The 26,289-nt window shown below is 53.4% G+C and overlaps 1 protein-coding gene across 1 annotated transcript; it reads left to right on the plus strand.

Moving 5' to 3' along the window:
• The first annotated feature begins 4,102 nt into the window (after positions 1-4,102).
• Positions 4,103-26,289, plus strand: Mmp15 (matrix metallopeptidase 15). Its single transcript, XM_075976994.1, has 10 exons — positions 4,103-4,641; positions 16,383-16,531; positions 17,314-17,439; positions 19,699-20,006; positions 20,328-20,489; positions 21,193-21,446; positions 21,841-21,979; positions 23,044-23,194; positions 23,349-23,464; positions 24,561-26,289. The coding sequence occupies exons 1-10, from the start codon at positions 4,492-4,494 to the stop codon at positions 24,974-24,976; spliced, it is 1,971 nt and encodes a 656-aa protein (XP_075833109.1). The 5' UTR covers positions 4,103-4,491; the 3' UTR covers positions 24,977-26,289.

A 26,289-nucleotide genomic window follows, 5' to 3' on the forward strand; every position in this document is an offset into this window, starting at 1 on the left:
AGTTGTCAAGTTCTAAGCCAAGGAGAGACTCACAGAAAACAAGTGGCTAGCTTCAGAGGAACAGTAAACACCCAGGATTGATCTCTGGCTTATGCCTGTGTGCACACCCATACACACATGCTTGTCTACCTCTGTGCACACATACACACACATCCCCCCTGCACATGAAAAAGAAAAGGACTTCATGAAGTGAAACAGCATGCAATACATGGAACCCAGGGATTGCCATGTCCCAAGAAATTGCCATCCCCGTCCCTCAAACACAGATATTAAGGTTTTTCTAGGGCCTTCTTGGCCATTTCTCCCTACAGCCAAGCCAAAGAATGCAAACTGGGTAGAGGAAGAACAGTTACATGACTTGCCTGGGGACGTGAGAACTTGTCAGGGCCTGACTCAACCCTGGCCTCACCTTCTGCCATGACACAGCCTAGGCCATCCCTACACTTGCCCCCTGCTCAGGCTCTGCACCCAACTTCGTGATTCATGCCCTCACAGCCCTGTCTTTCCCCAGCGTAGAGAGCACAATCGTGCCTTGTTCCCCCAGTGCCACTGCGCCAGTCTCCTGGCTTCAGCTGACCTGCTGCTTGCTGTTAGTGGCATCTGAAGCCACAATGGAGAAGAAGCTAGGCATGTTTTCTGGCCTGCAGGCAACATGGTAACCCTAGCTTCACAGGTCATGTTCCTGACACCTGCTCCGTGTGACTGCACCTTTGGATGGACCAATCTGGGGCGGCCCTGTGGTGCCAAGGGAAAACTGGCAAGGTGTGCTGATTCGAATGCCCATCCCTAACCTCGTACTTGTCCAAAGCACTGGGGGCCTGCCCCCCACATCCCCAGGAGAGGATGTGGCTCTGCAGGTCGGCTGTGCTGAGAGTGGAGTTACGCGTGCAGCCGCTTTGAGAAATGGGCCAAGATCACTAAGCAGCTCTTCAACACAGAGTGGAGGTGGTAATGGAGGCAGGAAGCCTGAGCTTTGCTGAGGGGGATGGGCACGTAAGCCGGGCCTGGGGAGGCTGGCAGCCTTCGCTTGGCGGGCACCCAGACAGGCAGTGTGCTTCCAGAGTGGAGTGCCTTCAGCAAGCACTCCGCTGACAGTGCAGAAGCAGCTGGGGCGCTTCCTTCCAAAAGAGGAGACGTGTTCCAGAAACCCAGGAGACAGCTGGAGATGGAAGGCCAGGGCAAGCCTGTCCACCGCTAGGTGCGCAATGTGCGGGCAGGAACTGCTCTCGGTGACTATTTCATCATGCCTGGGAGAGGACAGAACCAGCACATCTGGCTCTAGCATCCTCAGATGTTCCCCCATCTCAAGGGCTCACTGCTGATTTCCACCTGGTAACAAGACCTCCTCCATTGCCTCTTTAGACCTCCCCAGCTCTAGTTCCAAGAGAGGGGGAAAGTATTTTGTGTGTGAGTGTGTTTATTCCTTCGCTTGGCACCCAGAGTCCAAAAGACTGTCCTGTTGCCGAAAGGGTCCTGTTTTGCCAGCCTGGCACAGTAATAGTGGCCGAGTGTGAGGCGGCAAGAGCTTTATCTAAAGCCTTACCAGCCGCAGGCTTTAGAGGTGTTTGTGGGTTAAAGAGACGGTGGTCTGGGGCGTGGAGAATGTGATTGAAGGTCAGGAAAAGAGACAGAACATGGTCTGCACTTTCGAGCCCCACCAGAGGTGGGCTGATGTGTGTATATACACATGAATGTGTGGGCGCCTACTGAGGCCAGAAAAGGGGCCAGGTCCCCCTCAGAGCTGGAGTCACAGGCAGTTCTGACCTATCTGGTGTAGGCACTGGGAACCTAACGTATCTTTGGAAAGGTAAGCAAATGTTCTTAACCACTGAGTCATCTCTCCTGCCCATTCTGGCCCTTCTGAGCAGCCTCCAAGCACTAAAAAGCCGGCAACCTATTCTCCCATGACCCTCTCTCTCATTAGAGGGGTTACTAACAGCAAAGCTGTTGGGAGTGTAGCTCATAGCCATGTACTTCTAAAACTGGTAGGAAAAATCAGGTAATAAACGCAAGCAGAACAGCAGAGTTGGTCAGATTTCCCTCAGCTTCAGCCTCACCTTTGTGAGGATGCTGCCTGAGGAATCCCTATAACTGGGTAGCCAGGGCATCGTTATCCAGGCCCAGTTCTAGCCCACAGCACCTTCAGTGAAGAAGAGAACCGGCTTATTCAACTGTTGGCTGGATCTGAATCTCCCCCCTGCTTACAAATAAGAAGGTAAACCTAAATAGGAGATAGTTCTTCCAAATTCCAGTAAAGTAGACCGGGCAGGAACCCAGAGACCTGACTTCGAATCCAGAGTTTTCTGTAGAATTTCTCACGTAAAAAGCCGTTTCCTTGAGCCAGAAGTTCCCACCATAACAACCGACAATGGAAGAAAACACCATACCTGATTGACCATGGTCTCTCAAACCTTGCCTGCATACCTGAGATTTTATTTATCACTAGGTAACCCCATAAACTCAGTTTTAAAAAATGGTCAGGAATAAATTTTGCAAACAATTAAAGTATCCCTGACTTAAACGGGATGCTGTGTGCTGGACACTGGGCTTTTCTCAAAATCGAATTCCAAATTAGAGAATTCAGAAGCCAGTTTGCCAGGTGAGGGATCCCACAGAGAAGTCCATCAGTGGAAGGAAAGGGGAAACACTACCTCTACCTTTTCTCCAAACTCCAATTTCCTTCCCATGAGATGTTAGGCCAGGCACCGGCATGTTTTGTCTTCCTTCACCCAGTGGGTGAGTTCGAACCAGCTATTTCTAAGGTCCTTTGCCAGGGAGATGGGAGAGGCAGAGGCACCCAGAGAGCCTATTCTAGGAAAGACCTACCCTAGGGTAAGGTAAGCTCCCATTTGTCTGTAGGGAGGTGGTGGACGTTTGATGCCCTCGGCCCTGGTCTCTGTGGTCCTCAAGTGACATCCCAGTAGCTCCAGTTCACTACACTAGGGCTGACCTTGGGCTGCGCGATGTTTTCATGGACCTTGGACCCCCTTAGCATTCATGCTGGAGCAAAAGTTAAAGTCTAGCTCAAACTTCACCGGAAGGTTTGCTCTTTACCCAGCGTTCTGGTGAACCTACCTCATCCACACACTGACTTTCACATAATAGAGACCAAGTAGAGCCGGGAAACAAAATGTGCAACCTAGGAACCCTAACCCTCACCCCACCGTGGAGACTCAGAAAGAACTAGTAATTTGTTCATACTCACGCAGCAAGGGAATGGGGATGCAGATTCCTTGTAAGCCTGAACTCTCAGTTACGCCCCAACCCAAGACTTTGCGACTTAGAAAATTTACTAAAGAGCCTAAGACACTCTGGGCTTGTTTCTAAAACTACATTAGTGTGTGCGTGTGTGTTTGCACGTACATTACAGTGACATGGGTTCTATGGGTCCACCAAGCGGGTCCTGGGGATCGAACTCTTGATGCCACGTTTGACAAACTTGGTGGTGGCCAGAGCCTTTACCCACTAAGCCATCTTACCTATCCCTCCAACTTCTTTGTTTTGGAGTTTTATTGTTATCTCTTAAAGTTTAAAACAGGACTTTAGATCCTTACCCCAGTCATGTTCTGGCCTACCTCTATCTGAATGTCCTTACGCCTTCTTCCAAGTGGCTCCTCAAAGGGAGACCACGCCTTCCTTGCGCCCTGACTCAGAATGGAGTCAAGTTATGGAGATCACCCTTGCTCACCAGAAGCAGAGATGGGAGCAAAGCAGGCTAGGGGAGGTTTGCTGCCATCAGGAAAGATGAGAAGGGTCACCCACTTTCTGGGCAACACAGCCCGCACCTGCTACTTAGAAGCCTCGGGTTAGGAACCGCCCCCAGCCTCCGCCTAGGTTTGCGCACAGGGAGCGCACTGGCCCTTTAAGAGCGGCGGCTCCCGCCGCGCACTGGGAGTAGGGCTGCGGAGCCAAACTCGCGGGGGACGCGGGGCGCTGGCTAGCCGGCTGGCGGGCTCGTCGCTCCCTCTAGCCGGTTCCCTGCGTACCTCGGGGACTGCTTAGAGATCCAGGCCGCGTTGGGCGCGGCGGCCAGAGGAGTCACCGGCGGGAGGCGCGCGCTCTGGGCAGCGCCGGGGCCCTGGGCATGGACAGAGAGAGTAGGGCGTGCGGAGGGCGCCGCGGGACCGGGCGGCCGGAGCGCTGAGCCAGACAAAGGCTCTGGAGTTGGGCTTGCTCCCGGGGGCCGGGGCCAGTGCGCACCGCGCCAAGCCTGCGAGACTCTGCGGCGTGCAGCTCCGCAGGTCCCCCTCTCCTGCGGGCGGGTCTCCCGCGTGCCCCGACTTGCCCTGCCCGCTTCTCCTCGGGTTTGGGAATTTGCAGAAGGGACCTGAGCGACTCCCGCACGCACTGGGAGCCGGAGATCCGCCGCGCGCCCGCGGCGCCGGGAGCCAGGGAGTGTCGCAAGTTTCCCAGCCTCGTGCGAGGACCCGGCGCTGGCCAGAGAGCCAGCCCGGCGTGGAGCGCTCAGGACCCGGCTGGCGGGCGACGAGCATGGGCAGCGACCGGAGCGCGTCTAGACGGCCGGGCTGCGCTGGCAGCTGCCTCGGCGATCGAGCTTGGCTGCTCCCGCTGCTACTGGTGCTTCTGGATTGCCTGGGCCGCGGTACAACGTATGAGGACGCCGAAGTATACGCCGCTGAGGTAAGAACCCGGAGGGACGTGGTGCGAACCACGCCCGCAACGGGAGCCTGCAGGTGGGGGAGACGCACCCCGCCTTGGGGGTGAGGACTGATCCCGACTGGAGAGCTTGGGCAGAAAAGCGGGGCTGGCAGGCTGCCACTCCCTGGCTGGAGCTCTGCAGCGCGCCTCTTCCCAAAGCCCTGTGCGCACAGGGCTGACAACTGCTAGGCATCCGAAGCCGCTCGGGGCACTGAACCGCCCGAGCTTGAGTCCCTACAGCCGCTTCCGCAGCCCCCAGCCCTCGCCTCTAGTCTTGGCCCGCACCGATTCCTCGAGAGCCAAATCCGCGCACTGTGGGCTTTGCGAGTGGGGAGGGGCGTTGCTGCGAGTGGAAAGAGCTCAGGCGGAGCAGGAGCCCCGCAGCTCGCACTTTGACTGACACTCCCTTGGGTGACATCGTGCGTTGCCCGGTGGGCCAGGATGGTTGGGGGATGGGTAAGAACCACCTAGGCAAATGACCGGATTGCAGAAGTGCTTGGGCGACTTTCTTGCGATGAAGCGTTCCCACGCCAGGGTGGGGGTCTGAGGAACAGACCCTATCTCCCGAAACACTTTTCCCAACAGTGCCCCAATGCCCAGGCCTGGTTGTGGAACAGGGTAGACTCCATGCCTCTTCTTTGGAAGCCGGGCTGACGTCCATATGCTGGCGGCTCTCTGGATTGGTCCGGCGGCGAGTGACCACACGCGGTCTCCCCGCAGAGTCCCAACCAGTACCTCCCGCTCCGGCGCATCCCTCCAGCGCTAGCTCGGTCACCCCAGGATGTCGTCGAACTTTTAAAGATCATTCTTTCCAGCCCTGGGAGAAAGGGAGACTAGGTGTGGAGTCTGGAGAGAGGACAAGAGACTGGGACTGCATCCTTGTAGGCTTGGGGTCTTGGTGCCCTTGGAGCGATGGCCTTAAGGAGTGCTGTTTGTGTTTGCAGACAGTTCAGTCTGCCATTCCAGCCCTGGAGGCTTCCCCACTTTTCTGGCCTGCCTGAGAGACTTTTCCAATGGATGTCTAACCCCTCCCCACCCTACTTTAATAAAAACCTGCAAAGACCAGTTCCGCCTCAAGCCTTCTTCCCCTATCAGGTCAGAGAGAGTTTCTGGGAGCCTGGCCCAACCCGATTCACAAGGTCTAGGGGCAGAGGCTTACAGTGGGCTCCTGCGTGTAGGAATTGTGTTTGCCTGTATCCAAGGTACTGCCGCCGAGCAGATGCCAAAGAATTTCAAGTCACAGATTCGCCTTGGAGAGTTTGTGGCCTACTCAGACCAAGCTGGAATTTGGTGATTGTGCTTTGTGAATGGGCCTCCTGGATGGCCAGGATCTGGGTGCTGGGACCGAGGTTTGGGGGACTTCATGCCATTTCCTCTGGTGTGCAGTTCCCCCATCCCATCTCCTCCACCCGAGAAAGCCCAGCTAAGTGTGCCCACAGTCCTCCACCTCCACAGAAGAGGGCCCTGGTGACCCTGGCTAGGATTATTGACTCAAGATACAATTTGGGCTTTGGCTGGAAGGGACGCTGAAGTGTTGCATGTTGGGATCCACAGTGGATGGAAGGCTGCAGATAGATGTCTTAACCTCTAGAGTTGGCTTTGAAGTACAGGCTGCTCTGGGAGACCCCCCTCAGGATCGGCCATAATTGGGCTCAAAGAGTCCTTTGGTCTGTCTACATAGTGTCCACATACCCCTTCCTTTGAGAAAATTCTCACCTAAGGGAGTCTACAGCTCCAGATCGCTGGCCACCTTACCACTCTGAGTACCCTGGTCACTGAGCCAAGGCCAACATCTCCCATCCCCCCTCCCGCACTCTCCCAGGTAGCAGCCACAGGAATTCACTAAACTAAGGAACCAGAAACTGCCCTGTGCTGGGAGCTGCCACATACCTGCAGCTAGCTCCCAGTAGCCTGCTTCCCTTGGGAAAGCTCCTCCTGATATTCTCCGCCCTAGCTGTCCCGTCTTGTCCCGGCTCTAGATCCCCCCTGGATGAGTTGCCAGCTTTGCCCTTAGGATCCCGTCCTGCTCTATGGCAACCTGAGTACCTTCGCTCCTTACTAGAGAAACCCTTCCTCCTGCCCTTTCTCGAAGGTTAGGACCCTCAGCCTGTCCCATGGATATGACTCAGGCTGCCAGAGTTCACAGGTGTGGTTCCACCGACACCAAAACTGGACATTCCCACCTTCCCTGAAGAGTGTCACAAGTCTTCCTGCCCCTATCTGACCACAGGGGAAGATGTGCAAAAGGAGGCTGGAGTCAATTTCTCTCTCTCTCTCTCTCTCTCTCTCTCTCTCTCTCTCTCTCTCTCTCGTTTTGTTTTTGTTGTTTGTTGTAGTTTTTGGTTTCTTAAGGCAAGGTTTCTCTGTGCAGACTGAGCTGGCCTCAAATTCAGAGATCTGCCTGCCTCTGCCTCCCTAGTGCTGCAATTAAAGTCACTTACGCCACCACCAGGCCTTAGAATTCTCCTTTTGATCTTCAGGTCTGACTGGAGTCACTGTCTGTGAGATTATCTCCTCTTATATACCAATGATGGTCCCTCTAGGTCCCCCTCCCCATGTTAACTATGGGCTGAAACTGTAGAGGCCCCAAGTCTTCCTTAAAGAGGAAGGTGTTCATGTTAGGTTCATAGTGTGGATGACTGGGAGATGGTCTCTACACATTCTCAAGCCGGGAGAACGGGTGTGATGAACTTGGATGTGGACCATCTTCAGCCCTTAGCATGCCGCTGTGTTTACGATGTCCTTGGGCCCACCTGTCAATGACCTTCTTGTGTGTCTTCACTGGAATTGCATATGTCTAGCCTGCCACCATAACCCCTGGACACACACACTTTCCATTGCCCCACCCCAAGGAGGAAGGAGACCTCTAAAAGACTCCTGAATATGGACAGGAAACGTCACAGAAACATGCCCATACCCTCACTCCTAAAATTTTTCTTCAGAATTCCAGTAACTCGCCGCCCAGATCACACATGCCAGCTCAGAATGGCATGCTGTAGGCATGGAAAGCCCCGTCCTACCTCTTGTTTAGTTCTGGCTGTCCCTTTGTGCCCCTTTTGTGGCTGGATGCAGACGGTCCTTGCCATTGTTACCCTGAGGGTGGCCATGATAATTACTGTTTCCTAGACTCCTAGTTCAAAGGTGGCATCCTCAGTGTCACACCAAAGCTTAGGTGGATGCTGAGGCAGGAAAAGAACCCCTTGGCCAGTTTTACTTAAGCACAATGTTCTATGAGTCAACAGAAACAAAGAGGGGTTGGGTACACTCTGCTTGGACACTTATTCATTGCAAAGAGGATCCTGGGAAATCCACAGATAAATGTGAGGCCCTGAGACCCTGAGCATAGCTGAGCATCCCCAGACCTGAGCACAATGGCGCATCCTGCTGGAAAAGCCCCTTTGGAGGGCTTGAGAATTAGGGCTCCTGAGGACATGTGTTCTGAGAATACCTGGAGACTAGCAGTTACAGGGCTAGACCCTCTGAGGGAAGTAATAGCTTGTATAGCCCCAAGCACGTGTGGCAGCCGTGGGTCTTCCCTGGGAGAGAAGGGGTATCTCCCACTGAATTCTGTCATCTCAAAGGGGCAGGAGGAAATCAAAGGAAGAGCTGACTTGATCTCTGTTGTCAGGAGAGGGTGAGGAGCCAGGTCACAGCCATCAGCCAGCTCTGGGTGTTCCATGTTCCACAGCCACCGATGACTGAACCCCCAAAGCTGTGCAGCCTGGAGCAATTCTCTAACAAGTCTAGATGACCCCTAGACTTGGGTACACCTTGGAGAAGTGAGGACACCAAGCTCCATGTCTAGTGCTTTACAACATCACAACCTTTGGTAAAATTAATAGCTGAGAAGCAAGTAGCATTGGGTGTTGGCAAGTTATTGAATCTGTCTGAACTTTAGTTTTCCTGCCTGTAAAATGGGAAGCAGATACTCCCATAGTATCTGCTTGATGGAATTATAGGGAAATTTATTCTTTCCCTATAATTTATTGTTTATAGGCAACACTGTAAATGCTGTATGCACAGCCTGTCCAAGAGGTTTAGGGGTTATTTCAGTACCTTCATCAGACTAATTCTGTCCAGGAACATTCTAGAAGCATTTTTGCATTTCAGGTTTCATTTAACTCTTTGTGTGTGGAGGAGGAAATTAATACCTTCAGGTGAGGGAAACTTCAGGTTACACAGCCAGGCACTGAAGAACTGAGGTTTCAACCCAGAACCTTCTCTTTTAGAGCCTCAGGTTGGGTTAAAGGTCAAATCCCAAGGTGGAACCCCTGAGTTTCCACTTTCAGCTAGCAGAACTTGCTGAGACTGACCAAGACGGGAAGGCCTTTTTAGGGGTTCTGCTAAAGCTGCCCGGTTCCCTCCCCACTCCCATCCGGACCCTGCCCTGGGCAGACCTATCTAGGAGCCATCCCTTGCAATGGAAGGTCCAGGTGATACTCAAGGCCTGGTCTCTGGCCAACCTCTAACACTCCTGGCAAACAAAGGCCCCTTCCGCCCCACCCCTCCCTGCCCACAGGCCAAAGGACCCGTTTGTTTTTCCTTCAGGTTAAGGCTTGTGGGGGCGGGTTGGGCGGCTGCCTCCTTCCTGCTTCCCTGGCTTGGAAGTCCCCCAGAGTTATCACCTATAGCTTTCTTTAAAAGCCAGAGTGGAGTGGGGGCCTGGTGGTACTGACCTGAAGTCTCAGCTCTTTGGAAAGCTGAAGCAGGAGGATTCCAAGCTTAAGGGCTGCCTGGGCTATAGAGTCAATCCAGGGCCAGCCTTGGCAACTTAAGGAGACCCTGTTTCAAAATAAAAAGTAAAAAAACAAAAAACGCCTGGGATAGGTAGAGCTCAAAGGTAGAGTACTTGCCTAGCATGTTCTAGGCGGTGCAGTCAATTAATCCCAAGTGCTGGGGGCAGGGAGCCTCAAGGGCCAGGAAAGACAGAGATGAAGTCTCAGTGAGTGGATAAGTGTGCAAACGCAGAACACCCAGAGTCCAGTTCCCAGCATCCACATCAGGCTGCTCACAACTGCCTCTAAGGCCTCTGGCCTCCAAAAGCACCTGAACTCATGTTCACATGCACACGAACACATATGTGTGTGTACATTTTTTTAAAACGACTCGTGGTGGCCCAGGTATGATGGTACATGTTTGTAGCCCCAGGATTTGGGAGGCTGAAACAGAGGGATCTCAATTCATAGTGAGAAGTACATTAGGCTCCCTTAATGCACATGTCCTATTACTATTTAAGTGGACCATGGGAGTATCAAGCAACCCGAATTGGATAGTCTAGTCAGTCCCTTGTTTGTTTATGACAGGGTCTCTCTTAAAGGACCCTCAAAGTCAGCACAGGACCCTGCCAAGACCAAGTTCTCAGCACAAGGATTTATTTGCTGCAGAGGGACGAAGGGCAGGGAATAAGAGACAGAGACGGGAGATGGAGGGTGAAGAAGAAGGAAGAAGGGGGGTGGTATTTGCTCCAGAGCGACAAAAGGATGCCTCTGGATAGAGGAGACAGATGCACCTACGTTAGGATGTGTTGGCTAATTTTGATGGAGCACCTTTGATTTGGGCTTTTGATTGCTGGACTAAACATTTTACTAGCTGGACCTTTGCAGTCAGCCTCAGGAGGAGGAAGTGGCCAAATAAGGGACTGGACCTCGGTGGTCAGCTTTAGGAATGCAGTTTAGTGATTTAGTAAGATAGAGGGGCTGGGGGAGAAGGCCAAAAAGGCAAAACTGTCAGGTGACTTGTTTGCCATGATTGGGCCTGGGAGAGCCCTTCACTCTCTGTGCAGGCCTGACTAGCCTAGAATTTACACTGTCGTCCAGGCTGGTCTTGAACTCGGCCTCCCAAGTGCCAGGAGTAAAGGCATGTACCATCATGGCCAGCTAGTTCTCTGTGTCTTTGCTGGCCTGGTGTCTAGTCATTTAAGTTCCTAGCCCTGTTCTGCATGACCCCATTTTGCAGAGGCAGGAACTGAGGTTCAGAGTTCTGTTAGCCACAGTCAGGCTCTCATAGGCCTTTAGTATGGACAAGCAACCAGATCCTGAGCAAAGATGTCACCACAAGGTGAAGGCTAGTTTCTCCTCAGCCTTGAGGGAGCTTTCTAAGGCTCCTTGCTAGCGCAAATGGAATGAGCTGCCTAGGGCAGCTCTGAGTTCTCTGTCTGCAGGGGTGCCTGCTGGATCATTCTGCGGCCCTGCCTCAGGGAGGTGGCTGAGCTTTTGGTGGCTCTGGAAAGCACCCCCACCATCCCACCACTCCAGTGAGCTAGTTGAGAGCACGCCCTAGCCTTTGCGGGGTCTCCATCCCAGACCTAATTACTCAGTGCCTGTTCCTTCTGGTGTGACAGAGACAGACAGAGCCCTGGTTTGTTCCCAAGAATTCTCAGAGGCGGAGTGTGGAAGAGAGGGAACCTCACCAGATCTGGGCAGGTCTGGGGGCTGAACCATCTTTGATGGTCCTGACAAGCTTCCCTTTGTACCTGGCCAGGCAGAAACTGCCTGGGACTGCTCAGATTACCGAGGGGGCTGAGCTGAGAGTCAAAGCAGAACTCTTGAGATTGCCTTTATCACCTGGGGCCTGATAAGGGCCCTGGGGAGGGAGGGGCTGCTGCGGTCAATCTGTTGGTGTAAACCCCAGGAGCAGGCTATGGTGACAGCAATGGCTCTGGCCCCAGCCCCCTCTCTAATATCTGTTCTAGGCACAGCGTGGACCTGGAATCTGGGGGCTCCCTATCAGACAAGCCCTCCCTCCCTGCAGGCTTGTGTCCCTCCATATTGCTTCAGCAGGCCTGGGGGAGGGCGAGTGGCTCAGTGCCCAGACCCAGCTAGAGATGTTGGGTGTGAAGAGGATCAGGTGCCCCGCCCCAGAGCTGTGCTGTGCTGATCCTGAGAAGGGCCAGAGCTCAGCATACTAGGCTAAGGAACTGGGAACACCACTGCAGAAGCCTCCTGTGCCCAGACCTATCACAGATCAGCTGTGTCACCTTGAGCAGGCAACTCACAGGGCACAATGAGAGGATAGATATTTATCTTTCAGGAGTGGTCGTGAGCATTAAATGGCCCACAGCAGGTTTGTCTCTCCTGAGGATCGGGAATTCCCCTTATGACTGGTCCCTTGTCTTCTTGTCTAAGATCAAGTCACTCACCTGCCACATCAGTAAATACTTAGAGGATGGAGGCTGAAGATCAAAACAATGACAAGGACAGCTGTGACAGTGGGTTCCCAACCTCCCTTAGTGCTCCAGGACACCCCACAAACACACTCCCGTCTAAAGATGGGAGAGGCCTCCTCTGGCCCAGCGGCCATCATTGGAGAGCCTTCATGGAAAGGGTAACAAGCCCTGGGTTAGCATCCTTCCTTTGCTATACCCAGTACTGACTTCTGTGCCTCAGTTTCCCCATCAGAGAAGCACAGCTTCACCCGCTTGGTTCACCTATGAAACTCTAGGTGACAAAGAAGATTAGGAGGTACCATGTACAGGAGACAGACACCATCAGTAAGAACAGTGAGGGCTTGACTAGAGCCATCTCTCACTTTGGGACCTTGGGCACTGTTTCTACCATTTGTCTGAAAGTGGCAAATCACCTTAGCTACTCGAGGCTCAGCGGCCTGAGCTGCCTGTCACTCTAAGGCGGGGGTGGCTGCTGTCTTCCCACCCATGTGGCTAGAACTTGTCATAGTCACTACTGTGCTGGCATGATGGCGCACTTACTCCCTCCACTACGGAGGACACAGCCCCATGGCAGTGACTGCTGCCACTTGGCAGTTTTGTGGACACTTGGTGTTTAGCCACCCTGAGCATGCATTTGCCAGAGGCAGGCCAGCCATCAGCTTCACCTCCTAATGGGAGGCTGCAGCTCTGCCCACCAGGCCCTGTCCAGGGGTGTCATCCGTTACCTTTACCGCAGCAGTCTGCTGCGAGGCACAGCTGATAAAGAGATGGGAACTCTGCTGCCTGGGGACTTAAAGGCATTTAACTATGTGAAGGAGGGCCACCAGGCTCCCTTGGGACCTGCCTGGCAGCTCCTGAGCTGGCTCTGGGATGAAGCAGGTCTTCTGCCAGACCTCTGCAGATCTCTGGAGCTCTTTGCTGCCGGCAGGCCGGCTCCCCTCCCCTCCATGCTCAGGGCCCCTCCTGAGCCTCTGTCCCTAGCCCGTTCCTCTTACAGCTCTGCAGACAGCCTAATCAGCTCCTCTGTGACTCTGATTGCTTGCACTGGAGATATTTTTATCTTATGCAAATAGGTGTTATGAAGGTGCCCTCACCTGTTAGCAGCCACCCCCGCCACACAATAAACACACACACACACACACACACACACACACACCCCAGCCCTGTGTCTTTGCCATTAACCTGGTGGCCTTGCCCTTTGGAACTTTCGATGAGGCTTCAGGAGAGCTGTGGAAAAGGGAAGTGGAGCTGCCTTAGGAGCTTTGGGGCAGTGTCAGTGCCTGGGAAGAGCTGAGCCATTGCTGCAGCCTTACTACCATGTGGCTCAGAATCCTGAAGAGAGTTAGCGGGGACACCATGGGTTTGCTCCCTCTTCCCCCAACTGTCCTGTGCCCTGGGCCTGCTGGGCCAGGCCAGTCTCACCAGGAGCCTGGACTCCTCAGCCCTGTTGGCAGAAAAAAAGTTTGCCTGCCAGAGCCCCTGGTCTCTTCATCCACAACATTACAGGGGACTTGACTGCTCCATCCTTGCAGAACTTCACAGATGAAACAGACTCCCATTCGGCCCCCTTTTATTGAGCGTACGCTTGGCCCTGCTCTGTCTATAGAGCTGTCACTTGTTTCTCAGCTCCGGGTTTCTGCTCACTGCTCTGCCACCCTCCAAGACCCTGGGGCCTCTGAGTGGAGCTACACGGCCACAAAGGCTGGGACTTTGCTCAGCAGCTCTCTGTCCATCCAACTTGGGCACCGCTGCCCTGGGCCAAGTGAGCCAGTATGTCGGTGTCAGCCTAAAGCATCTACTATGTCCAACTACTCTGTCTTGCCTTGGGGTCCCTCAGCATATAGCTTTCCCCTTCTAGAACAAGGTAGAAAGTGGGTCTTCCATGTGGCCAAGTACATGTGGGAAGGACAAGGAAGATGTATGCCTCCTTCCTTCTCCCTAGGTCCCATCCCTTCACCACCTTGAGGGCATGAGGCAGGCTGGTCTTTCCTAGCATTTCTCAGAATCCTTCATCAGAGTTGTAACTTCAGGTTTCCAGTTCATTCATGGACTTGAGAGCCATGAAGCCCTCGTCTCCAAGTACACAGTCTCCTGGGAGCCTATAAGCTCAAGATGGCCATGTCTCCCCAGCTGGCATGCTATCTGGTACTGTCAGAGAGCACAGGAACATTGGGGTGTGGTTGATAGGTGGGTGACGGGTGGATAGATGGTCAGATGGATGGATGCGTAGATGGGATTTGCCTGGTTAGTTCTAGAAGGCAACCAAACACACTCGTTGTGCACTGAGTGCTTTCCCTGGGTCTGTGCCCCTCAAATATTACCGTAGTTTATGTCAACTTAACATAAGCTATCGTTATCTGAAAGGAGGGAACCTCAATTGAGAAGACACCTCCGTAAGATGTGCCTGTAGGGTATTTTCTTAATTAGTAACTGGTGGGGAGGGACCAACCCCCTGTGGGTGGTGCCGTCCTTTCTGTAAGAAAGCAGGCTGAGCAAGGGAAGAAGCCAGTAAGCAGCACCCTTCCATGGCCTCTGCATCAGGTCCTGCCTCTGGGTTCCTACCCTGTTTGAGTTCCTGTCCTGACTTCCTTCAGGGACGAACTGGAAGCCAAGTAAACCCTTCCTTCCCCAAGTCGCTTAGGTCGTGGTGCTTCATCTCAGCCATAGTCAGTCGCTGAATCAGCCCATAACAGCACGTTGGGCTTCATTTTGCAGATGAAGAAACAGATCCAGCCCAGATAGGAGGAGCCAGAGATGTAGATCTGTTAGGAGAATGGTTGCCTGGCATGCGTGAAGCCCTGAGTTTGCGCCCACCCCAGCACTCACACCTGTAATCTGGGGAAATGAAGGCAGGAAGATACGCAGGAAGACATGGAGTTCAGGTTTATCCTTGGTTACAGAGCCTGACTAGAGACTCTGTTTCAAAATAAACAAAACAGTTCACAGCCGAGCAGGGAAAAGGTTCATGACTGGGAAAATCATAGGCACGAGGGCTAAACCTACCGCTGCTATGTTAAACAGTCACGCTGCTGGACTGCCTTCTAAATATTTATATTTAAACCCATAGATTTGTGTTGCTCTTAACTTGGGTCAGAGAAGTCTCTTTGCACAGTGGGCAGTGGTCAATGCAGAGGCTCAGAACTGGTCAAAGTGCCAAGTGTAAGTAACTGTGGGTGTTCAGCTGTGGTTGAATCATCTCTGTTGACAGAGCAGGGATCAGTGGGAGAGTGTGCAGGAAGACTTAGGAGCTGGTGGATGGGGGAAGAGTTGTGAAAAGCTGGCTTTCAGATATGATATGTTTGTTGAAGATCAAGCCAGTCAAAATTCCAACATGAATGGGAATATATCCAAAATGCATTGGATAAATGTAAGAATTTTTCAAAAAATAATTTTTTTTAAAAAAAATCACTTTTTCAATGGTGCCAGGGAAATAGCTCGACAGTTAAGAGCATGTACTACTCTTGCAGAGGACCCAAGCTCAGTTCCCAGCACCCATGTCAGGTGGCTCCAGCTCCAGGGGATCCGACACCCTCTACTGGACACCATGGGCACCAACACACACATAACTAAAAATTTTTTAATTGAAACAAGGGTTTGGAGAGATGACTCAGCAGTTAAGAGCATTTGCTGCTCTTGCAGAGGACCAGAATTTGGTCCACAGCACCGGAATCCAGTGGCTTACAGCTGCCTGTAATTACAGTTCCCAGGGATCCAGTGCCATACAGACACACATACACATGCACGCACACACACACACACACACACACACACACACACACAGCGAGGGAGAGAGAGAGAAAGAAAGAAGAATAAAATCTTGACAAAGGGATTCTGAATACTTGAGTGCCGTTGGCATTTCCTTTGGACCTTCAACCAGCTCCCAAATAAAGACCCGGAGACTTATTATTATCAATGCTCGACCTTAGCTTAGGCTGGTCCCACTAGCTCTTTTAACTGAAATTAGCTGTTTCTATTCATCAATGTTTTGCCTTGTTTTTTTTTTTCCCCTTTCATTCAGTATGTCCTCCTTTTCTGCTTCCTCCACATCTGTCTGGTTGGCCCCCCTGCATCCCTTTCTTTCTTCTCCAGCCTAAATTCCTCCTCCTACTTACTCTCCCTGCCCTAAAGTCACATTTATACCGCCTCCCTTGTTAGCCATTCAGCTTTTTATTAGATCAATCAGGTGCCTTAGGTAGGCAAAGTAAAACAGCAACACTTCTTTACATAATTAAACAAATGCAACACATTTTTGCATTAAAAAATTTTTGTTTAAAAAAGTATTCTGCAGCACCTGAGGGTCCCCAGCAGTCTTCCTGGAGCAGAAGGCTCCCACCCTGGAGGGGTAGGGAAGACTGTGCCAGGCAGCAGGCACAATAGACAGGCAGCAAACCGAGCAAGCGCAATGACCCTGAGGCCAGTGGGTTGTAGGAGTGAGGCCTGAGGGCCTGGGCTTGGTGGTGAAGGGTTTATAGGCCCTAGAAGAACTGGGTTTTCCTTTGACTTGGGAGGTCCTGGAGGATTCTGAGCAGTGAATGAGGAGACTCTGGTTTCTTTGCAGAACTGGCTGCGGCTCTACGGCTACCTACCCCAGCCTAGTCGCCACATGTCCACCATGCGCTCTGCCCAGATCCTGGCTTCCGCCCTTGCGGAGATGCAGAATTTCTATGGGATCCCTGTCACGGGTGTGCTTGATGAAGAGACAAAGGCGTGAGTCCCTCCTTGTGACCCCTCCCAGACCCCACAGGCCTCCTGCCCTCCAGCCTGCTCTGAGGAGTCTTTGGTAAAAGGAGTTTCCAGGGGAGCATAGCCTGGATACAGAATGATTCGACCTTCATGCTAATGTTTATTGTTTACAACAACTGCCTCAAGCCCTGAAGCCTGGTGTTAGGAAAGATGAGACAAAAACTGGAGAGTTAAGATCACCAATTGCTCTCACAGATGACCCAGATTTGGCTCCCAGTGCCCACATCAGACAGGAGATCTGAGAGGGCCTGGATGCACATGGTGCACATAAATTCATTCAGGCACACATACGTACACATAAAGAGATGAAGTAGATGTAACCCAGCTTTGGCAGGAAAGGCATAATGTTCGATTAGTTATGTCTGCTACAGGCATGAGAATGGAAAGATAACAGTACAGAAGCCCTGGATGGGACTACCTAACTAGGCCTTGTTCTGCTCTCTTAGAAGTGATAGGACCTACAGAGATATTGAGAAGCACAGAGCTTGACATACCTGGGACCCTCAAGAGCACCCATCCTACGCTCGGGTTATACTCAGAGGGAGCACACCTCCTTAGTCACTGCTGAGCGCTCAGTCTTCTTAAAACAATCTCTTTGCCCACTCTTCTGGGAGCCAAACAGAGAGTCTCCCACCCCCAGTACATCCCTGGGGGGGGGGGACTGGGAAGCAAGAGTGAGTTGGAAGGAGGTGGACTGCCTGGAAGAGATGACCCATAGCTGACCCCTCTATATATCTTTGGCCCAGGTGGATGAAGCGGCCCCGCTGTGGGGTGCCTGATCAGTTTGGGGTACGCGTGAAAGCCAACCTGCGTCGGAGGAAGCGTTATACCCTGACGGGAAAGACGTGGAACAGTCACCACCTAACCTTCAGGTATGGGTCCAGCTGGGAAGAGAGCTACCCTGCCCCTCTCCGGGAGACTCAGAATGCCTTTCCCAGAAGGGGTCTGGCTAGCTGTGCTGATGGTCCTAGCTCACAGTCTAGGAAGTCTCCCTCCAGGGAAAGCCAGGTCTCTTCCAAGCATCTCCTGTTGGGTCCTTTCCTGGCCCCAGCTAGCTGCAGGCTAGACTGGCCTGATGTGGCCCTATGGACTTTTGAGTCAGTATGGTCAGTAGGTGTGGGGGTGGGGTCAGGTGTTCAGCTTTCACTCTGGCCTCAGATCCTAGAGAGATCCTTTGGTCCACCCAGTCAAATTCCCCTTTGCAGTTGATGGTCATCTGTCTGCACCAGCAGCTTAGTCTAAGCCACAGGGAGGACGTGGACTTTGTTCTTCTTCATGTGCAGGCCCTGGGGCCAGTGGTTCTCAACATGTGGGTCACAGCCCCTTTGGGGATTGAATAACCCCTTTCACAAGAGTTGTGGATCAGATATCCTACATACCCAGATATTCGCATCATGATTCATAACAGCAGCAAAGTTGGTACGGTTATGAAGTAGCAATGAAATAATTTTATGGTTGGGGGTCACCACACCATGAGGAACTGTATTAAAGGGTCACAGAATTAGGAAGGTTGAGAACCACTGCCCTATGCTGTATATCCTTCGTATGGTGTTTACTTAATCCTCTCAAGGACCCCAGAAAGGAAGTGTTACTCCCTCTCCTTTTTCTGTCTTTCACAGGAAGAAACTGAAACTGTCTAGTCAAATGTCCAAGGTCACACAGCTAAAGTTAGGGTCCGCCTGGCCCTGGGTCAGCATTCAGAGTGGCAGAGTGGCTTGGCCTGTTTTCCAGACCTCATCTACCCCCATCCATGGCCACAAAGCACCTGTACTTTTATTTACTTACTATTTTTACTACCTTTTGGTTTGGGATTTGGAGTGGGGGGGGAGTTATTTATTAAGACAAGGTGAAGTTCTCATGTTATACCCAAGATGCCATTAAGCTTGCTGTGTAGCTGAAGCTAACCTTGAACTCCCAGTCCTCCTATCCCCGCTTCCCAAGTGGTGGGATTGTAGACATGCTCCTACATGGTGTAATTGCAGACATGCTCCTACATGGTATGATTGCAGACATGCTCCTACATGGTGGGATTGCAGACATGCTCCTACATGGTGTAATTGCAGACATGCTCCTACATGGTGGGATTGCAGACATGCTCCTACATGGTGGGATTGTAGACATGCTCCTACATGGTGGGATTGCAGACTTGCTCCTACATGGTGGGATTGCAGACTTGCTCCTACATGGTGGGATTATAGACATGCTCCTACATGGTGGGATTGCAGACTTGCTCCTACATGGTGTGATTGCAGACATGCTCCTACATGGTGTGATTGCAGACATGCTCCTACATGGTGTGATTGCAGACTTGCTCTTACATGGTGGGATTGCAGACATGCTCCTACATGGTGTGATTGCAGACATGCTCCTACATGGTGGGATTGTAGACATGCTCCTACATGGTGTGATTGCAGACTTGCTCCTACATGGTGTGATTGCAGACATGCTCCTACATGGTGTGATTGCAGACATGCTCCTACATGGTGGGATTGTAGACATGCTCCTACATGGTGTGATTGCAGACATGCTCTTACATGGTGTGATTGCAGACATGCTCTTACATGGTGGGATTGCAGACATGCTCCTACATGGTGGGATTGCAGACATGCTCCTACATGGTGGGATTGTAGACATGCTCCTACATGGTGTGATTGCAGACATGCTCCTACATGGTGGGATTGCAGACATGCTCCTACATGGTGGGATTGCAGACATGCACTACCATGCCAGGTTCTTACTTTTTCTTTCTTCCTTTTTTTTTTTTTTTTTTTGGCTTTTTGAGACAGGGTCTCACTATGTAACCTTGACTGTCCTGGAACTCACTCTGTAGACCAGACCGGCCTTAAACTCAGAGACTCACTTGCCCCTGTTTCCTTTGTGCTGGGATTAAAGGCGTGCACCACCACCGCCTCACTTTCTTAATTTAAATCTGTTTATCTTCTACCATGAAAACATAGGGTCATATTTTTATGAGTTCCTGGGTGTGACAAGTTCTAACTCATATCCGAATAAACTCACAGTAAGTAGTGTAGCAGCTTCGTGTGCTCTTGGGAAGGTGGCAGCAATGGACAGGATCCCACAGGGCCCCATCCGTTCTGGTGCCTGACCCCGTCCTCCCTGCCCACCTGCAGCATCCAGAACTACACAGAGAAACTGGGCTGGCACAACTCAATGGAAGCAGTGCGCAGGGCTTTCCACGTGTGGGAGCAGGTCACGCCCCTGGTCTTCCGGGAAGTATCCTACGATGACATTCGGCTGCGAAGGCGTGAGGAGGCTGACATCATGGTACTCTTTGCCTCTGGCTTCCATGGCGACAGCTCACCGTTTGATGGCATGGGTGGCTTTCTGGCCCACGCTTATTTCCCTGGCCCTGGTCTGGGTGGGGACACCCATTTCGACGCAGATGAGCCTTGGACCTTCTCCAGCACTGACCTGCATGGTGAGGACAGCTGGCCAGGGTGGGAACAGGCCAGGCCGTGCCCAAGCTAGGCTGCCTCTCTCCAGCCCAGTGGCTTCAGGCTCAGGAGGGGAGACCATGCCCTATTCATGTCTCTGGAGCCTTGCACTTAGTCCTAATCTATTGTCCCACCAAGGGAAGGCAGGAAGAGAAGGATATGTTGGGCCCATTTTTCAGACGGGGAAATTAGAGGCCAGAAGTCGGAGCAGCTCAGCCCCATCCAAAAGAGAAGCAAGAGTAGGGGTCCATGGTAGCCAGAGGGCCTAGGATGAACCAGAGTGACCGTACGTACCCCCACTACAGGAATCAGCCTTTTTCTGGTGGCAGTGCACGAGCTGGGCCATGCACTAGGCCTGGAGCACTCGAGCAACCCCAATGCAATCATGGCACCTTTCTACCAATGGATGGACACTGACAACTTCCAGCTGCCCGAGGACGACCTTCGGGGCATCCAGCAGCTGTATGGTGAGTAGGCTATAACCTACTAGACCCATTCTGTAGACAAGAAAACTGAGGCCCAGTCACTTAGCCAGAGCCCACACTGTGTGGCTCCAGACTGGAGCTGCAAGGGGATGCAGATGGTCCACCCTATCTCCCTCCTATCCTTGGCAGTATTCCTACTAGCTAAGGGTGTTCCAGGTTCCCTAGGACCCATAGTCTGAATCTGTCCCCAGCACTCTCCAGACTTCCCAGGGGATTTGAGACAGCTGCCTACCCAGCCCAGACTCCACCCAGCAAATCTACAGTGGCCAGGTCTCCCCAAGGCCAGCTCTTCTGGTCAGTCCCTGTGCCTCCATGTGGTGCCTGCATCCCCAGCAACTTCAGTAATGAGCTATGATCAGGTAGAGTTCAAGTTGCTACAGCCTGGGCCAGAGCCATTCATGCTCCTGAGTCTGCAGGTGCCTTCCACGGGCCCCACTGAAGAGGCCAGCACTGTAAGGGGAATGGCCTCAGGGAAAGCAGAGGCAGGTAGCCTCTCACCCAGCAGAGAGGTCAAGAGAAGGATCATGTGGAGGAGGCCACCCTCACCCTCTGACCACTACCACATCCCAAGGATGGTGATGGGGTAGCAAAGGAAGGAATCTGCACGCAGTACTTTAGCACTGTGTGTAGGAGAACCTGGCATTCAGGTCTGCCCTCTCACTTCTTAATCCTTACTTCTCTGTAGGCTCCCCAGATGGTAAGCCACAGCCCACCCGGCCTCTCCCTACTGTGAGGCCCCGACGGCCAGGACGGCCAGACCACCAGCCCCCTCGGCCTCCCCAGCCACCACATCCAGGTGGGAAGCCAGAGAGGCCCCCCAAGCCAGGGCCCCCACCCCAGCCCCGAGCCACAGAGAGGCCTGACCAGTATGGCCCCAACATCTGCGATGGCAACTTCGACACAGTGGCCGTGCTTCGTGGAGAGATGTTTGTGTTTAAGGTCTGGTCCCATCCTTCCGGTGCCTCCTCCAGCCAACCCAGAGCCTGGTCCTGCCCCTCCCTCCCGTTACCTCTCTGAACCCACCAGAGCCTTGACTAGCTCCTCCCTTGCTAACATCTTCTGGGTCCCTGCTAAACCCCAGACCAGAAAGAAAACAGCCCAAGAAAACAAGGGACTTGTCCAGGGTTACACGGCAGTCAGGTGCCTGCTCCTCAGCCCAGAGCTCTCTCCTTGGAGCTGCTTTGGCCCTCCAGGTACTGCCTGGCTCCTCAGGGTCCAATGGCCTCTCCTGATAGGTTGTCCCTGATCTGGGAAGAGCAGTGTGAGCACAGCTCCCACCCTTAGCCAAAGCATCTTGCACGTGCTCCCCGTCAATACCCACCCCCTTCCACAGGGCCGTTGGTTCTGGCGAGTCCGGCACAACCGTGTTCTGGATAACTATCCTATGCCGATCGGCCACTTCTGGCGTGGTCTGCCGGGGAACATCAGTGCTGCCTATGAGCGCCAGGACGGACACTTTGTCTTTTTCAAAGGTAAGCCAGGATGGTGTGAGGGGCCCAGGCAGCTGTCATGCTCTATTGTAGCTCAGCTGGATCCAGGGAAGGAGAGAGTCTGGCAGCCCCTGGGGGCAGCAAGGTGGGAGTGGAGAGGCAGACAGAGGCTGTGGGATTAGGCAGGCCTGGACCCTGGAGGCCAGAGCTGCCTGGATGAGAGATGTATCTCTGCCATCTTCTGCAGCCTAGGAGCCCCACGTCACTGCCCCACCCCTGCGAAGGGGTCCCCATAAGAACAGGCGGTCCTCTTTAAGAACAGCTACCTATGGGAGATGACTCAAGAGACAGCTCAGAGGTTAAGAGCACAGGCTGCTCTTCCAGAGGACCCGGATTCAATTCCCAGCACCTACGTGACTGGTCATAACTGTCTAAAGCTCCAATTCCAGGAGATCCTGCACCCTCACACATGTAGGGAGAACACCAAATTATTATAAATTATTGCCAAGGGATGGTGGTGCACACCTTTAATCCCAGTATTTGGGAAGCAGAGGCAATGGGTCTCTGTGGTTTGAGGCCAGCCTGGTCTACAGAGCGAGTTCCAGGACAGCCAGAGCTGTCCCCAAACCCACTTGGCCAGGATCTCTGCAGTCTGTTTGCAGAAAAAAAGTTGTTGTGGGAGGCAGTACCCCTTGATAGATCAGCTGTATCTCTGGCCCCACAGGCAGGAACCCCTCTGAATACAGGACTGGACTCCTACTGAAGTGGGGGGTTCCAGGCTGGGCACCAAAGGGCCATTTGAATATCCAGGAGCATAGCTCCCAGGCCTAGCAGAAGTGTCCTGTGGAATGAAGGGCCATGTATAGTGTATGGGTGGGCTGGGTGGGAGCAGCTAACTTGTACACGGAGAAGTGAGTTTATCACAGGTTTCCATGAGCATAGACACCTCTGTGAATACCATGCTGAGTGTGTGTGGTTCTGTGTATATGTGTGTTGGGATGGGCGGTGATGGTCTGAATGAATTGTGGACCCGGAAAAGCGTGGCTTCTACCATCTCCATCTCCAACCCAAGCCCATCCTCATACAACCCACCACTCCCCTCCCAGGTAACCGCTACTGGCTTTTCCGGGAAGCCAACCTGGAGCCTGGCTACCCACAGCCACTGAGCAGCTATGGTACAGACATCCCCTATGACCGCATCGACACAGCCATCTGGTGGGAACCCACGGGCCACACCTTCTTCTTCCAAGCAGACAGGTAAGCGTTTCCTTATGCCCTTTTCCCTGAAGGAGGAGGCTCTAACCAGGCCCCCTCATCCTCAGATCTGCCCAAAGAGAGCCAATGGGGAAAAGGACGGAGGCCCAAGTAGGGTTCCGGGTTCGTAGCCTGAAACTTCTGGTCGTTGTCACAGGTACTGGCGCTTCAATGAGGAGACGCAGCATGGAGACCCTGGCTACCCTAAGCCCATCAGTGTCTGGCAGGGCATCCCCAACTCTCCCAAAGGGGCCTTCCTCAGCAACGATGCAGGTACCAGGCCCACTCCTCCCAGAGGACCCCGCACTTGCCCAAGATCCCATGGCACTGTTATGACGTGGAAGGGGGACCCAGCTGTGCCATGCTGCAGCCTGGGTTCTTCTCCGTCATGACATCCTGCCTTCCCTGCTTCGGTCCGGGCCTCCAGCCCCACACCTGGAAAGGCCGCCATCTAGGTGCCTCCCACGCCTGTCTGTGTCCAGAGCTGGAGCTCAGGAACTCGAAGCCTTAGGGCAGTGGACCTGGTTCAGTGTTGAGCAGGGATGGAAGGACCAAAAGGGGTGGAAAATGCCCCCAGAAATAGATTATATAATGCTCTATTAATCTTGAATTTTCTTAATGCTAATGAGAAAGGGACGACAGCAGCAGAGAGACATTGGATAATAGAAAAGTCTGCTGAATTAAATCAACCGGGTAGTGCTTATAGATCTGCACCAGGAGCCTAGTGTCTGTTACTGTAACTGAGTGACAGGGATTGTGAGGCTGTTAGTTCTCCAGCAGGGTCCCTGTGTGTCTGATTCTTCACTGGGATGCTCATGTTCAGGGCAGACTTGCCGGCTCTACCAGTGCTCAGCCTGATCACCAGATGCTGTGTCCGGGCATGTCACTGCAGCTGTTCTGAGCTCACCGTGCTCAGTAAAGCCCAGATGCGCCCCTTGCTTCAAGCCTGGCCCTTCCTGCTATCCGTGGGATGCAGACAAGGTGCCCAAGGCCAGGAGCTAGTCTAGAGCAGCGCTGGGTTTCACCCTGGGCCATGAAGGTCCAGGGCCAACACGGTCCTGCTGGCTCCTATAGCTGGGAATAAAGCCCATCCTGGGAATAACAGCAGGGTTCTTTGATACCTAGACCCTGGCAGGCTGTGGAGTCCCTTCTTTGCCCTGTTACCCTGGCCAGGAAGCTGGGGACCCAACACTTTCCCCACCCACCCCAGGCTACAGCAGGATAGCAGATTTGAGAAGACAAGCGAATGAGGGAAACATGTTCTGTTTGTTTTCTGGTTTGGTTTTGGTGCTGGGAGACCACTTAGCATGCCCTACAAGTTAGCAGCCATCCCCAGCCTGAAGCCAATCTGGCCTCTCTGTTACTATAGCCTACACCTACTTCTACAAGGGCACCAAATACTGGAAATTCAACAATGAGCGCCTGCGGATGGAACCTGGCCACCCCAAATCCATCCTGCGGGACTTCATGGGCTGCCAGGAGCACGTGGAGCCCCGACCACGATGGCCCGACGTGGCTCGTCCACCCTTCAACCCCAACGGGGGCGCCGAGACTGAGGCCGATGACGACGGCAAGGAAGAGGATGCGGGTGACAAGGACGAGGGCAGCCGCGTTGTCGTGCAGATGGAGGAGGTGGTTCGGACGGTGAACGTGGTGATGGTGCTGGTCCCCTTGCTGCTGCTGCTCTGTATCTTGGGCCTGGCCTTTGCCCTGGTGCAGATGCAGCGCAAGGGTGCACCCCGCATGCTGCTCTACTGCAAGCGCTCGCTGCAGGAGTGGGTGTAGTCGCCTGGCCGCCACCCCCGCAGCATCCGGTGCTCAGGTCCGCAGGGGCAGGCGTGTGGCTCCAAGATGCTTCCCGAGCCCAGTGGGGTCCCCTCCTAGCCACACACATCCCCTGCCAGTCCTGCCCCCGCCCCCCTTTATTTATACCCAGGTGTCTTTTTTTTTCCTTTGGCACCTTCTCTCAGCAATTGTTTCTGCTTTCCTGACTGGGGCCAGGTGGTGCCTGGAGTTCTCTGGGTGCACCGCTCCAGACAGGGACTAAGGGACAGAGGCTTACCTCTGGAAGGTGGCAGAAGGTTGGGAAGCTTCTTCAGCTCTGGCTCTCCTCAGCCTGAACCTCTCCTCCCATAACAAGAGCTGTGTTTGCCTTGAAGGAGCCCAGCTAGGGCTCTACCCTCCTGATTTTGCCTTAGGAAGAGCATCTGGCCCAGGGGATCTGATTGCCTTGCATCTTGGCTCCTTCTTAGGCTACTTCTGAGAGCCCAGAAGCCTGAAGCCCTCCCCCATCCTGGCCATCAGCAGCTCCCACACACCCCTGGGCCTGCAGCTCCTTTCCTCTGGGAAGGGCCCTGGACCTGTCTCACCAAGGACCAAAGGGAGCCTGCCAAGCTCCCCTCCCGATGCTAGGGACTAGCCTCTCCTTCCCTAGACTGCCCACGTCCTCTTCCATCACCCCCCAGGTCCCAGGATGCTGGGCACTCCCTTACCCTCTGGCTTCTGCTGTCCTCATCCCCACCCTTGGAGAGATGGTGTTGGCAGGCACACAGGCTAGGGTACCAGAGGTCCCCAGATAGTGCCTGATGGTATGGATGCCCACGATGTCATAGACCAGGCTGTGGGCCTGCTTCCCTCCGGATCTCACTCCCCACATGACACTACTAGGCACCGGCCAGCAGCTCACCCCCACACAGAGACTGTAGAACCCCCAAAGGAATCCACTGTGGCCTGGGAAGTCTGTCCTAAGGGTGAAAGGAGGCCCCCCTTCCTCTTTTCGTTACCGAATCAGCAGGAGGCTTCTGTGGGAAATGGTACTGTACAGCTGGCTCTGGTCCCCTCTGCTTCCCGAAAGCCTTGAGCAGTGAAGGGCTGCCACCACCCAGATCCTCTGGGCCATCACCTCTTTCCTAGTGGTGGGTTCGCATAACCTGGCACCGGGGGCGGGGACTGGGGGTGGGGGAGGGGGGCTCCAGCAGCACTTTCTGGAACCTGAGAGCCAGCAAGGGGTGGGGATGGCATCCACCCCCATTGTTTTGTTCTGTAAATAATCTGCACTGATTAAATGGACAGCCGGCAAGCGTGGCTGTGTTTGTAAG

The sequence above is a fragment of the Microtus pennsylvanicus genome, chromosome 6 (genome assembly GCF_037038515.1).
Source record: "Microtus pennsylvanicus isolate mMicPen1 chromosome 6, mMicPen1.hap1, whole genome shotgun sequence".
Taxonomy (NCBI): domain Eukaryota; kingdom Metazoa; phylum Chordata; class Mammalia; order Rodentia; family Cricetidae; genus Microtus; species Microtus pennsylvanicus.

Excerpts from the sequence above, each read along its gene's own strand:
- Mmp15 (XM_075976994.1), top strand. The coding sequence starts at position 4,492 with ATGGGCAGCGACCGGAGCGCGTCTAGACGGCCGGGCTGCGCTGGCAGC. Across the intron at positions 20,490-21,192 it reads GGGCATCCAGCAGCTGTATG|GCTCCCCAGATGGTAAGCCA; the intron begins GTGAGTAGGCTA and ends ACTTCTCTGTAG. Across the intron at positions 23,465-24,560 it reads CTTCCTCAGCAACGATGCAG|CCTACACCTACTTCTACAAG; the intron begins GTACCAGGCCCA and ends CTGTTACTATAG.